Source organism: Peromyscus maniculatus, chromosome 11 (assembly GCF_049852395.1).
Source record: "Peromyscus maniculatus bairdii isolate BWxNUB_F1_BW_parent chromosome 11, HU_Pman_BW_mat_3.1, whole genome shotgun sequence".
Classification (NCBI taxonomy): domain Eukaryota; kingdom Metazoa; phylum Chordata; class Mammalia; order Rodentia; family Cricetidae; genus Peromyscus; species Peromyscus maniculatus.
The window spans coordinates 89,424,561-89,439,547 of NC_134862.1; the positions used below are offsets into that span (position 1 = coordinate 89,424,561).

A 14,987-nucleotide genomic window follows, 5' to 3' on the forward strand; every position below is an offset into this window, starting at 1 on the left:
ATAGCTTGTTTGTTATTTCTAGCATTTGGAGTAGATGCTGCTGAGGTCACTGTTTATGTTTCTGAAATTCTCTGTTGTTATGAATTAGATCTTAGCTTGGTGTGGTGGCACACAGCTGTCTTGTGACCCTACCCTGCTGTGGGATGTTCTGTATGGCAAATGTGTTGCTCTGATTGGTCAATAAATAAAATACTGATTGGCCAGTGGCTAGGCAGGAAGTATAGGCGGGACTAACAAAGAGGAGAAAAGAAAGAACAGGAAGGCAGAAGGAGTCACTGCCAGCCACCGCCAGGACAAGCAGCATGTAAAGATGCTGATACGCCATGAGCCACGTGGCAAGGTATAGGTTTGTGGAAATGGATTAATTTAAGCTATAAGAACAGTTAGCAAGAAGCCTGCCACGGCCATACAGTTTGTAAGCAATATAAGTCTCTGTGTTTACTTGGTTGGGTCTGAGCGGCTGTGGGACTGGTGGGTGACAAAGATTTGTCCTGACTGTGGGCAAAGCAGGTAAACTCTAGCTACACTACCCCTGTTATTTTGAGGGTTTGTTGTTGTTTTGTTTTGTTTTTTTTAACAACTTTGATCGTCTGAGTGTCTTCAGTAATGAAATCAGTAAAGAATAACACTGATGTTCCTCAGATTGATATACTTTAGAAATAGCTGGGCCTCTGATTTCCTACTTATTCTAGGTTAGAAATAACCATTTAGGGGGCTGAAGAGATGGTTCAGTGGTCAAGAGAATTAACTGCTCTTCCAGAGGTCCTGGGTTCGATTCTTAGCACCCATGTGGAGGAGACTGACAACTACCTATAACTCCAGTTCCACCCTCTCTTGGCATCTGTGAGTGCCAGGCACACATGTGGTTCACCTGGATATACATATAAGCAAAATACATAAAATAAACACATAAAGTAAAAAGTAAACTAAAAAAATAAAGGAAAAGTAGCCTGACAATGAGTAAATTATAAAAGTGCTGTGCTGGATGTTGCATGCTCTGTAATTCTGGTATTTGGAAGGCAGAGACAGAAGATTACTCAAAATTCAAGACCAGTCTGGTCTGCATAGCAAGTTCCAAGCCAGGAGGGCTACATCATGACACCTTGCCTGAAACAAACAAACCCAGTGATGTAAATTATATTTCATAGATAATCACAGTGAGACGTTTTATACTGCAATGGAAATATTTGCGTTTTCGGGTGTTTTATTTTTTTTTTATTTTATGCGTATGTGTATTTTGCCTGCATTGTTTTTGTGTGTGCAGTATCCTCAGAAGCCAGAAAACAGCATTGGATCACCTGGGACTGGAGTTACAGATGGTTGTGAGTCATCGTGTGGATGCTGGGAACCGGATCCTGGTCTCTTAAAAGAGCAGTATATGCTCCTAACTGCAGAGCTATCTCGCTAGCCCACCCCGCCCCATCTCTTTTTACTGTTTCTTATTTATTTTTCTTTCTTTTTTTTCAAAGCAGGGTTTCTAAGCTGTGTGTAGCTTTTGTTGTCCTAGAACTCACTCTGTAGACAGGCTGGGCTCAAACTCAGAGATGGACTTTCTCTGCCTCCCAAGCACTAGGATTAAAGGCACCACGGCCCAATCCCATTTTTAAAGGGATTTTACTATGTATCTCTAGTTAGCTTAGAACACAGAGATGTGCTTGCCTCTGCCTCCCCAGTGCTGAGAGCCACCATGCCAGACTAAGACTTGATACTTAATGAAAATGAAATACCATAAGAGTTGATTTATATATTATAGTACGTTGTTGAATCAGATGTAATGTCTTTGAAAGTTGCCTTTTTTGATTCTTGCTTACTTTTACTTATTTTGTCATTAAAGACTATGAAAGTACCCATCTAATAATTATTATTGATATACTCATGTATGTTGTGAGATTGACTCCATATTTTAAGTTTCTACTATATAGAAGTTTATGTGTTTGAACTTTTGACAGATTGCTATTCTCTGAAAAGATTTTTGTCTTATTTTTCACTGGGAAGTGAAATTTAAGTGATTTAAAAACAAGATTGACTGCAGAGTTCATTCTCTTTGCTCTGTACCTTGTAGAAAGGCGGAGGAGGAGCGAAGGCAGCGTGAAGAGGAAGAGCGGGAGCGTCTGCAGAAGGAAGAAGAGAAACGGAAGCGGGAAGAGGAGGAGAGGCTTCGACGGGAGGAAGAGGAGAGGAGGCGGATAGAGGAGGAGAGGCTTCGGCTGGAGCAGCAGAAGTGAGTTGTGTGTCTTAGAATGCTCCTGTGACCATGTGCCTGGGAGAGGGAACCCTGTCAGCTCCTTTTCTTTTCTTTTTGGTTTTTCGAGACAGGGTTTCTCTGTGTAGTTTTGGTGCCTGTCCTGGAACGCACTCTGTAGTCAAGACTGGCCTTGAACTCACAGAGATCCACCTGGCTCTGCCTTCTGAGTGCTGGGATTAAAGGCATGTACCACCAGGACCTGGCTACTCCTTTTCATTTTTAACAGTGACTTTTGTTTTTTACCAAAGAATAATGTGTTGAAGAAATTTGGGGTTAGCTTGTAAACCCTGAAGACTAGAAGCAACGATTGAGGTCGCTCAGTTGCTCTGTCTTGAGTCCGATGTCGCTAAGTTCTCAGGACCGCTAGTCTTCTTAGTCATCTCTCTGTTCACTGTTCTCTACAGTTTCTGTTCTTTGTCTTTACAAGGCTGTCTTACCTGGGAATTGTGTCATCTATTTTTTTGTGTATCTGAGAGGCTGGCTAGAATCGGAGTCCCAGATAAACATTGTGAGGACTTAGAACCTGGCTAACCCATGTATACCAGATAGCCATTCCCAGCTCCAGTGCAGAACGTTGGAGCTGACATTTCTTTATTCAGCAAAGGCTGAAAGCAGCTGTCTCAGAAAGGCCTGGCTTTCAAAGGATAGCTGTAGACAAAGAGGTAAACACAGAAAAGGAGGTCTGGGATCCAGGGATGGCGTGGCAGCAAAGGTAAGCCAGAACACTTGAGGTACAGTGAGTTCTCCTCACTGTTTCCAGCTAGTTTCTCGGAAAACCTTCAATGGTAGCTAGCCTCAAAGTGATCCATGGCCTCATTCTACTGTGGAGTGAGGTTTTTAAAGCCATTCTCTTTTGGATTTGGAGTTGAACACCTAAGGTGACCCAGTGTTGTGCATTAGTCAGTTTCTGAAGTTTTTGCTTTATTTATCTGTTTATTTCTTAATAAATAGACTTGAAGTTTTTGGTAAGTGGTCACATAACAGGTTTGAAACTTGTAGTTTTCTCCAAAAGAAAATAAAGAGAATTGTAATAATTCAGTAGAAACTGGTGTTCTCCAAACAAGGTGCAGCAGTACACAGCTTTGATCCCGCACTTCAGAGGCTGAGTTGGGGCCAGCCTGGGCTCTATATAATAGACCCCTTGGAGAGAGGTGGGGAGGAAGAGAGAGATCACTAAACCAAGCAGTATGCCCTGCTCTTATTATCTTCGGTACTTCTTAATAAAGGCACCTTTAAGTCAAGTGCCTATAACATCAATTAGCTCTTCTCCTGCCTTGTGCTGTTCTGGGCTGTTTAGGTAGAGAAACCATAGCCAAAGTCAAACACCCATCTGTGCCCAAATGACAGTCGATCATCTTACAGCATCATGGTGAATGGGTATTGTTTCTGGAGCCAGACCAGCTAGATTTGAGTCCTGGCTCTCGAATCTGGCTTCAGTCAAATCTTGGGCAATTGCTAAACAACCTCACGGTGTCATCAGAGACTAAGTGGGTTGGTACGTGTAAATGCTTTAAACATTGCGGGGCACATCAAAAGAGCACAGTAAGTGTTACTAATTAATGATGTTGACAGTGGTGATGTGCTTAGTCTCTATTCCAACTTTCCTTGAAAAACCTAAGTAAAAAATTAGAGGTCAGTTTTTATCTTAAATATCCTGGGCCTGGAACACATAGTTTTGTTCAACTTCATTAGTTTAGTCATTTTTAAGTTACAAACTGTAAGGATGGACAGGACATTTCATTTTGTCATGAGCAGTCTCCTGTGTTAGACTGGCATGTATTTGTTAATGTTTTAGGCAGCAGATAATGGCAGCTTTAAACTCGCAGACTGCCGTGCAGTTCCAGCAGTACGCAGCCCAGCAGTACCCAGGGAACTACGAACAGCAGCAGATTCTCATCCGCCAGCTACAGGAGCAGCACTATCAGCAGTACATGCAGCAGTTGTACCAAGTTCAGCTCGCACAGCAACAGGTATGGCAGCAGCCGTAGAGAAGGTGGTGTGTTTCCATGGAACCCAGCTTCTTTCCTAACAGTTGCGGATGGGTTTTGCATCAGCTACCTCTAAGGTATAAAGTAACTCTTTAGCTGATCTTTTAGGCAGTCTACTAGCATTGTACTAGCAGTTATGAGAGAAAATACAGGCTCTTGAATCTCAGAGGATGTACCTTTGTATTATAATGATTTTTATGTGTATATCGTGGTGTGGGAGTTGTGTAAGTCTAGTGTCATAACAATGAGTCTGGTATGGATTAGTAGTGCCCTGTAATTAGGAGGACCTGGGTAGCTAGCCTTAGTGTCAGAACATCCTTCAGGCAGAACATGCAGTGTGAGGGTCAGACAGCTTTAAAGGGACGGACTCCCCTCCCATGAGGCCATAGGCTGGTTCCTCAAAGCTGGGCCAGATCCATATAACTCATGACAGCATCTACTCCTTCCCTAGCATCCTATTCCTAAATATCTGCTTCAGCATTTAGAGAGTTTGTGCTGGAGAGATGGCTCAGCTGTTAAAGGCTCACAACCAAAAATATAGAAGGCAGTTTAAGTGAAAGACTTGGTACTTGGATTATGTCCTGATTCTGCCATTATCATTTGATTTTCTGACATGCTACTGTTGCTATGATTACCTGTTTTTTCTCAAGTTCTGTGAAACTGAGACACAAGATCCAGGTTCCTGACCTCACAGGATTATAAAGGGAAGAGAAGATAATAGCTAGGCCTGGTGGTATAAACCTGTAATACTAACCACCCAGGTGGCTGAGAGTTCAGACTAGTCTGGGCAGCTTTAGAAGGACCCTATCTCCAAGTGGGAAAGAGAGAGAGGTGGAGGGGGGTATAGAAAGGTCAATTAATTGATTTATAAATGTTTACCATATTGGGCTGTGACACTTTTTGACAAACAAAATCACACATTATTCATTATATAATAATAAATATTTTTTAGAAAGGTAGAACATTTTTAAATGAAATAACTTTTCTCCCCTAGTTTTAGAAATCAGTGAGATGTTAAAAAGCCTATAGTTTCAGTATAACCCATGAGAGGATCAGAAAGATACTAAACCACAGTTTAATAACATCATTTTTAGAGATGCTTTGCCACCGTCTGTAGCCTGTTTCTGCTTTAGTATTTTACCACCCACCCCTACTCTTGGTTAGTTAATAGGCAGTGAGATAATCAGATAGATTGCCGTTGTATACTTCATGTTCATAGACTGCTATCACTGTATGAGGAAGGAGTCATTCTGGTAGGATAAATCCAAGAAATGGAATTAGAAGTCTCAGAATTAGTGTGATCCAGCTCTAATTGGTTGCTTCTGAGAATAGATAGATACAGTAGGCTGCCTGAGAATTAATCTTACAGTTTTGTTACCACTCAAGTTCTTTTTCTAAGTTACTAATGGATTTTACATCAGAGGAAGGAAGGAAGAACTTCACTACTCTAAAGGGTTAGCCTTTATGAACTGCTCTGCTGGCGTCTGCTCTGCTGTGTTGTTGCTGTACCTTTCTGCTTTTGGTTTTAAGGCAGGATTTTGTGTAGCTGAGGCTGAAACTCAAACCTTAACTCCCAGGTGCTGGGATTACAAAACATGCACTACCAAACCTAGATCTTCCTGTCCTTGTGAACACTTCTCCCAAAGCATGGGGGTGGGGTGAGGAGGGGGATGGATAGATAGATAGACAGGCAGATAGATAGATAGATGGGGGAGCACTACATAAATAATTGCAGCCTACTATATCTATTAGAAGAACGTTCTAGGCCGTGGGATCCAGAGAAGGGAGTTTATTGATTTTACTATAGAGTTTCAAGAAATGATTAGCTCCAAGAATGCCTTCTCCTCCTCCACGATCCTGTAATGTTTTGAATGTACTGACTTGTTTTGGTTGTATGTATTTTTCTAATAGTTGGTGCTTTTTTTTTTTTTAAACTAACCTTGCAAGTGATTGATTTAGAATCTAAGCCTTAGAGTATATTTTAAAATCTTGTATTGGGCAGTGGTGGTGGTGCACACCTTTAATCCCAGCACTCAGGAGGCAGAGCCAGACGGATCTCTGTGAGTTCAAGGCTAGCCTGGTCTATAGAGGGAGATCCAGGACAGGCACCAAAACATGGAGAAACCCTGTCTCAGAAAAAAAAAAATAAAAAAAAATAAATAAAATCTTGTGTTTTGGCTGGGTGATTATGTCACACACCTTTAATCCCAACACTCAGGCGGCAGAGGCAAGTGGATTTCCCTGAGTTTGAGGCTAGCCTGATCTACGAGTGAGTTCCAAGACAGCCAGGGCTACACAGAGAAACTCTTGTCTTGAAACACACACGAAAAGATACCATGTTTTATATAGCAGCAAAGAGAAGTAATTTTCCTTTAGAAATGATTTCTTATGTGATTGCATGTACAGATGGGTCAGCATACATGTCTCTCTTGGTAATCCTATTAACATGCTTACTTATGATTTCATGTTTTTGTTTAAAGAGTAATATCAGTCCTTGGCCTCCTGGCAGAGACCCAGTGTTTAAAAAGCACTTATGCTGTCAACTGATTGCTCCGGCCTTGACCTGACTAGGGCTATGGGAATGAAGAAGTGACCCACATAAGTAACATAAAGCTGGGATTGAGTGATATGCACTCAGATGGAGACGCTCCAGCAGCAGCATAGAAAGTCACTGCATTCATTTACTGCACACAGCAAAATCAGCGCCACAGTCCTTCAGGACTTTATCTGCTCCCCACATACATTCCCAAATGCCAGTGACTAGTTGTATGGGTAAATTCTATATTTTCCCAGTGCAATATCCCCTAGCACTAATAACAAAATACACTTACTTGTGACCCTTATAGATAGGCCTTACAAAGTCATTATTGAGGGGCCAGACATGGTAATGCCTGTCTTTAACCCAGCACTCAAGAGGCAAACGCAGGTGGGTCTCTGAGTTTCAGGCCAGCCATGGTTGCATAGTGGGACCCTCTCTGCCTTTTTATTTAATAAAAAAAAAAAAAAAAATTTGTTTTGTTTTTTTGAGACAGGTTTTCTCGAACTCTGAGAGATCACCTATCACTGCCTCCAGAGGGCTGGGATTAAAGGGGTGAGCCACCACTACCCAGCCATCCCCCCCCCCCTTTTTTACAGCACGTATTATACAATGATTTATATGTGGTTTAAAAGTAGATAAAGCATATCTACAGCTATTAGATCTGAAAACACTGTTAGAGGCAGTGTCTAGAGGAAGGAACTAGAGAGGATTCTGGGGTATAAATAATTTCTTGTTCTAGGTGATGGTTACATAGATACATTTGATAAATGAAAATGGATTAAGCTGTATAATTATGATTTGCACACCTCTAGTTGAAATTGGGTCTCATGTAGCCTAGGCTTGCCCCAAATTTACTGTGCATGCAAGACTGACATTGAACGTCATATCGTCCTGCCTCCACCTCTGGAGTACTGAGCTTCCTTCCAGGCTTAGGTCAGCGCACTGTGTTGGGGCGTGAGTGCCGGACTGCATGCGCAGGCTGTCACTGTTTGTACATCTTTCTGCGTGGATTTGTGATTCACGTTTAGTCCTCCAGAAGTTAATGGGGGCTAGAGAAATGGTTCACTGGATGACAGCATGTACTGATTTTGTAGTTCCCAGTTCCTAGGTCAGGAGGCTCACAAGCTGCCTGTAACTCCAGATCCAGGGGATCCAGCACCCCATCTTGGACCTCTGCGGGCATCCATGTACATACACACATACATACGTACAGTTAGAAATGAAATACACCTTTTTTTAAAAGACAAAAATTATTTAATAGGGTTTTTGTTTTGTTTTGTTTTTGAAATAGTGTTTCTCTGCATAGCCCCGGCTCTTCTTGAACTCACTGTAGACCAGGCTGGCCTGGAACTCAGAAATCTACCTACTCTGCTTCCCCAGTGCTGGGATTAAAGGTGTGCACCACCATGCCCTGCTGACTTAATAGGTTTTGTTGTTTTTTTGTTTTTTGTTGCTGTTTTTGTTTTTCCGGACCAGGTTTCTCTGTGTAGCGTCTCTGGCTGTCCTGGAGCTGGTTTTAAAGTGGCATTGAGAACTGCTGCCATCTTGATTTGGAAATACCCTCACATAGGTGTCCTTAGGTGAAAGGTGTTTTAACTCTCCCCTTGGATTGTTTGTTTTTGGTTCTTCGAGACAGGGTTTCTCTTTGTAGCCCTAGCCATCCTGGAACTCACTCTGTAGACCAGGCTGACCTCAGACTCACAAAGATCCACCTGCCTCTGCCTCCTAAGTGCTGGATTAAAGGTGTACACCTCCACACTCAGCTAACTCTACCATTTTGACTCAGGACATTTTTTTTAAAATGTTACTTATTTTATCTGTGTGTATAAAGAGGACAAAGAAGAACCTGCTGGAGCCAGTTTTCTCTATCATGTGGGTTGGTTCCAGAGATCAAATTTAGGTCAGCCAGCTTGGCAAGCACCCTTATTTGTTACCCTAGATTTGTGTCTGCTGTTGTGATAAAACACCCTGACAAGGTTTAATTTAGGAGAGAAAGGGTTTATTTTAGCTCACAATTCCAGGTTAGAGTCCATCACTTTGGGAAAGTCACAGTGGCCCACAGGAGCTTGAGACAGCTGCTCACGTCACCTCCACAGTTAAGAGCAGAGAGCAGTGAGTGCGCAGATGTTGCTTCAGACCCAAGAGATGGTTGGCTCAGTGGTTAAGAGCATTGGCTGCTGTTCCAGAGGTCTTGAGTTTAGTTCCCAGCAACCACTTGGTGGCTTACAGCCATCTATAATGGGATCTGTTGCTTTCTTTTGGCATACAGATGTACATGCAGATAGAGCACCATATACATAAAATAATAAATTAATCTTTAAAAAAAAAGATACTGCTTTCAGCTGGGTTTTCCCACTCACTCACACAGTTCAAGATCCCTTGCCTGGGGAGTAGTGCTGCCCACAATGCACTGGGACACATCCTCTCACAGACATTCCCACAGGCCAATCCAATATAAACAGCGTTTCATTGAGACCTCCTTCCTAGCAGATTGTAGATTTTATCAAGTTGGCAAAACTAACTTGTAAGGTAAGTCATCTTACCAGCCCTCAGGAAAAAAATTTTTTCTGGAAGATTTATTTATTTTATGTGTATGGGTGTTTTACCTGAATGTATATCTATGCATGTGTACGTGCCTGGTTCCTGCATACACCAGAAGAGGTCATCAGAGCCCTGGAACTAAGTTGTGGACGGTTGTGAGCCACCATGTGAATGCTGGGAACTGAACCTGAGTCTTTTGTAAGAGTAGTCAGTGCTGTTAGCCACCAAACCATCTATCTCTGCAGCTCTTACAATCTAAATACATACTAGCTTGATAGTATACACGCTGAGGAATGGCAGCAGGCAGTGTTATGTCTTTGTTTTCCATACATAAGCCATTTTATTGAAGTACAGAAAACTTTATGTGCAATAAACTGTAATTTATAACAAAATAATATTGAGTTTGAGCCCAAGTGTATCAGGCAGCTCTCATTGGTATTGTATGTCATGACAGCCATGGGCAAAGCGCATGTGTTGTAGGTTGAGAACCAAGGCAGTGTGGAAGTTACCGTGATGCGGCAGAGTCGAGCACCCCTGGGAACACCTCTGTTTTATTATGCTTTGATTCTGAATGAATTTGTAGTCCCGTGCATTCGGAGACCTTGTACTGTTGCCAGATTTTTTGTGGGCGCCCCCCCCCAACATTCAGTTGTGGATTTGTAACAGTTTAAAAAGCCGGGTGCTAGGCAAGTGCTGTAGCACTGAGAGCTATATTCCCAGCCCTCTGTACACTTTGAGACAGGCTTTCACTAAAGTAGCCCTGGTTGGCATAGAACTCATTCGGTATCTCAGCCTGTTCTTGTACTTGTAATCTTCCTGCCTCAGCCTTCTGTCTGGAGTTGCTGGCCCACGCCAGTGAACCTCGCAAACGTCTGTTCATTGTACTTTCTCTGCCTTGATATGTAGATCAGTCTAGCTTCAAGCTTAAGATCCTGCTGCCACAGGCTCCTATGTGCTGGGATTGTGGGCGTGTACCCTTGTACCCAACCCAGTATAAAATGTTAAATGAGGAAATACTTTGACATTTTACATTATTGTAACCCTTAGATTTTAGACCAGTGGTTTTTTGTTTTTGTTTTTTTTTTAACAGTATGATTGATAGTTTTGTTAAATTAGTTTTAAATTGATTGTTTGTTAAATTTTAGTTAAAGCCTGAGGGTATGATTCAGTAGATGAGCACCTACTAAGGCTAATATTAGGCTCTGGGTTTGGTCTCTAACACCCTAAAACCTAAATTTTAAAAAAATTTTAAATTTGTGATCATAATCTTTCTGTGAATATTTATTTCTATCCATAGTAGAATAGTTGTCCATATGAGGGTTTGGTTTGTTACTTTAGACAACTGTTGTATTCACCAACCACAGCTTCTGTTTTTGTGAATCTTCTGTGGCCATTTGTTTCTTTGAAGTTTAATTTCCCACAGTTGAAGGTGAAAATGAGGGGTTCAAGTGGTTTTTCCCCCCCACTTCAGCCTCTGAGTGGTGTGCTGGGTACAAGTGTACTTAGCATATCTAGTCTTGTAGTTTGAAGGACAGACAGGGTTTCAGTTGTATCCCGTGTTGGCCTGGCACTCATTATGTAGACCAGACTAGCCTCAGACTCAGAGATCTGTCTTACTCTGGCTCCTGAGTGCTGGCATTAATGGCATGTGCCATCATACTCTGCATATAGTTGAATTTTATTTTATTTTATGTTGGTTTTTTTCGAGACAAGGTTTCTCTGTGTAGCTTTGGTGCCTGTCCTGGATCTCGCTCTGTAGCCCAGGCTGGCCTCGAACTCACAGAGATCCTCCTGCCTCTGCCTCCGGAGTGCTGGCATTAAAGGTGTACGCCACCACTGTTAAATTTTATTAAAACATAAATAAATAAACATTTTCTTCTACTCAATTTTAAGAATATATATCACTGCTGGGCATAGTGGCACATGCCCTTAATCTCAACACTTGGGAGGCAGCAGCATGTTATTATACTTAATTTTGCCTTTAGTAATTTTATCTGAGATTGATAGTTTAATCATGTTTAGCTATCAGTTGATATTATAGTAATATTTATTACAGAAATGATAAAAACTGGCAAACGTGGATCAAGTTTCTTAGAATGCTTTGGTGTGGAGCCAATGCATGCCGTCAGACTTCACTCCTCGGTAAATGTTAGCCTTTCTGACCAGAGCATCTTCACTTCTTCTCCATTTGTAGGCAGCGTTACAGAAGCAGCAGGAAGTGGTAGTGGCCGGGGCTTCCTTGCCTACATCATCCAAGGTGAATGCAGCTGGAGCGAGTGACATGGTGTCAGTTAATGGGCAGGCCAAAACCCACACTGTCAGTTCTGAAAAGGAAAGTGAGCCGGAAGTGGCAGAAGAAGCCTTGGAAAATGGACCAAAAGGTAGAGTTTAGCATATGTGTTTGTCCAGATACCATTCTCTAGTCCTCATGAAAAGTGGGAATCGGCAAGACAAGCTGACGAGCTTTGAGAGCACTTAGGTGGGTGTGAGTCCAACACAGACAGAAAGAAGATCAGGGCTAGGGATAGTTGCTTAACATTCCCCAAGCCCTGGGTCAGTTCGAAGCACCACATAAAACTGGGTGTGGTGGAACATGCCTGTTACCCTGACAGAAATGTGTTACTTTAGACACCTGTCATACTCATCAATTACCGCTTCTATTTTTGTGAATTATTCTGTAGTAACCATTATTATTCAAAAGTAACCATTTGTTTCTTTGAAGTATAACTTTCCTGATTTAGGAAGGGGGGGGGTGTTCAAGTGGTTTTTGTTGTGTGGTTTTGTTTCTTCACTTCAGCCTCTGAGTGCCGTGCTGGATATAAGCACACTTAGAACAGGGAGACTCCTGGAACCCGTTCTGCTCTCCCTTGACTTTTCAGAGCAAGTAACAGAGAAACAGCTTCAGAAAAGACCTTCTTGGGTCTTACCGAGAGTCTCATGTATGTGTGCACACAAAGAGGTCAGAAGAGAACTTGCCAAATTTTGCTCTCTCCCTCTACCATGTGGATTCTGATGAATAACCAAGCTATCAAGCTTGGTGGCAAGTGTCTTTACCACTGAGGCAGCTCAGTGGCCCTTTTTTGAGACAGGATCTCACTGTGTAGCCCTGGCTCGCCTCCAACTCAGATCTCTCTGCCTCTGCTGCCACCGTGGGTGCTGGGATTAAAGGCGTGCGCCACCACAACTGTTGTTTTGTTTTGAGACAGCTTAGGGTGACCTTAAACTCACCGTGTAGCTGAAGATGACTTTGAACTCTAGGTCTTAGTTTATGTAGTGCTAGTGATTGAACCCAGGATGTGAGTGCCAGGTAAGCACTCACAGTTGAACTACATCCCAGCCTTACCTGGGTTTGCAAAGGGGAGGAAATCTTTTTATAGCACATCTGACTTAACTGAAAGCCTGCTGAGTGCTACAGTACACATGCACATTGCTCAGTAACAAGACATTCGTCCTTTCCATGTAGTTCTGATACTGCCCAGGATTTTCTGTTTCTCTTACTTAGCTCTTTTCAGAAAGGCCCTTAGAAGCTCAGGATGCCTGGAGATTAAGACTTTTCAACAGATAAAATAATATGAAAGCAGAGTGTTAGGAAAAATCACCTGTAAGATTGTGGATTCCATTTTATTGAAGGGATATGATGGCCTCTCAGTACCTGTGACCTTCTTGGATAATATAACCTGAGGGGTGTTTCTATTCCCTCCATCCTTGGTCTGAGCTGTCTGCCGTTGGTGTCAGAACAGAGGTAGCCTTGTGTAGATGTTCCCTGCAGGGGAAGAACCTGTTTTCTTCAGCTTTTGTAAATCCTGTTGCCTTTAGAATCTCTTCCAGTGATTGCAGCTCCATCCATGTGGACAAGACCACAGATCAAAGACTTTAAAGAGAAGATCCGGCAGGATGCAGATTCTGTGATTACAGTCCGCCGAGGAGAAGTAGTCACCGTTCGCGTCCCCACTCATGAAGAAGGCTCGTACCTCTTTTGGGAATTTGCCACAGACAGCTATGACATTGGGTTCGGGGTTTACTTTGAATGGACAGACTCTCCCAACGCAGCTGTCAGTGTGCACGTCAGTGAGTCCAGTGACGAGGAGGAGGAGGAGGAGGGTAAGGCTGTGGTCCATATTCAGTAGCTACTGAGTTGTGTGTGTGACGGCTTTGTCACTTTAGACTTCCTGCTGAACACTTCATGGACAGGGATGCTCTGTTCAGTAGTGGGATGTTGGCTGGAAAGGCTCTGAGAAAGGCCAGTCTCCCAAAGAAGGCCCTGAGCATGAATTTCTCTAAGTGCCAGGACAGTCTGATCGGCAGTGTGTTGTTTTACTGCTTTCTGGGTGTTGTTTTACTTATAGCCTTGTGTATTGACAAGCTAATACAGGAAATCACTTTGAGATTTGTTGTAGTATATTTTGTTTGGTTTTGAGACAAGATCTTGCTTTGTTGCCCAAGCTGTTTTTGAACTAGTGGACTCAACCAGTCCTCTACCTCAGCATTCTTAGTAGCTGGAACCAGCAGTGGAATGCCACCATGCCCCATTTCGAAAACATTTGAAAAAGCAATGTAAGAATTCTTGTTAACAAAGGAATTTATTTGAAAATTGTAATAAAGGAAATTTTAAGGTTATAAGAAAAGAACTGGTAAGAGATAGCTGAGGTCCTTGACCTTAGTGCTCCTGTGTGTCCCTCAAAGGGACAATGGTATTGCCTACCCATATACCATTCCTGGAACTCACTTTGTAGACCAGGCCTGCCTCAGTTTCCCTTGTGCTGGACCACAGGCGTGATCCACTATGTCGGGATCTCCTACCTTTTTTTTTAAAAAGTTGAGTATCATTTTACATTCACAGACAACTTTTTTTGGGCGGATGGGGGTTTCGAGACAGGGTTTCTCTGTAGTTTTGGAGCCTGTCCTGGAACTCACTCCGAAGACCAGGCTGGCCTCAAACTCACAGAGATCCGCCTGCCTTTGTCTCCTGAGTACCGGGATTAAAGGTGTGTGCCTCCACTGCCCAGCTCACAGAAAACTTTTAAAGATGACACAGTATTAGCATATGCCTTTCTCCCAGTTTCCCCTGTTTTTGTGGTTTTTTGTTTTGTTTTGGTTTCTTCAAGACAGGGTTTCTCTATGTAACACCTCTGGCTGTCTTGGAACTCACTCTGTAGACCAGGCTGGTCTCAAAACTCACAGAGATCCACCTGCCTCTGTCTCCTGAGTGCTGGGATTAAAGGTGTGTGCCACCACTGCCTGGCATTTTTAACTTCTTAAATTGTACATTGTATTTTCTTTTTTTAAAAAACATTTATTTATTCATGTGTTTAATGTATATGAGTACCTTGCCTTGTCTGTGTGTACATCTGCACACCAGAAGAGGAAATTGGATCCCATGAGAGATGGTTGTGAGCTACCATGTGGTTTCTGGGAATTGAACTCAAGACCTTTGGAAGAAGAGCCAATGCTGTTCTTAACAGCTAAACCATCTCTCCAGCCCCCAATGTATTTATCTTAATGAACCATTATTGATAATGGTGCTGGTAAATCTGTCTGTATTTATTCATATTTTTTTTAGTTTTTCTAAGGTGCCACGTGATATATAATTGGTCCTATTTCCTTAAATTCCTCTTGAGAGCTTTTCACACTTTTAAAATTCCTGGCTGTGACCATCACATACAATTAGTAGATG

At 42.4% G+C, this 14,987-nt stretch overlaps 1 protein-coding gene across 1 annotated transcript in view; it reads left to right on the forward strand.

Annotated features, from left to right (window-relative positions):
* Acbd3 (acyl-CoA binding domain containing 3) overlaps positions 1-14,987 on the forward strand; it is a 33,982-nt gene that overhangs the window by 15,723 nt on the left and 3,272 nt on the right. Inside the window, exons 4-7 of the mRNA XM_042258723.2 lie at positions 2,063-2,221; positions 4,041-4,215; positions 11,508-11,694; positions 13,130-13,414. Of these exons, the coding sequence (XP_042114657.2) occupies positions 2,063-2,221; positions 4,041-4,215; positions 11,508-11,694; positions 13,130-13,414 (806 nt within the window). The remainder of the gene's footprint in view (positions 1-2,062; positions 2,222-4,040; positions 4,216-11,507; positions 11,695-13,129; positions 13,415-14,987) is intronic.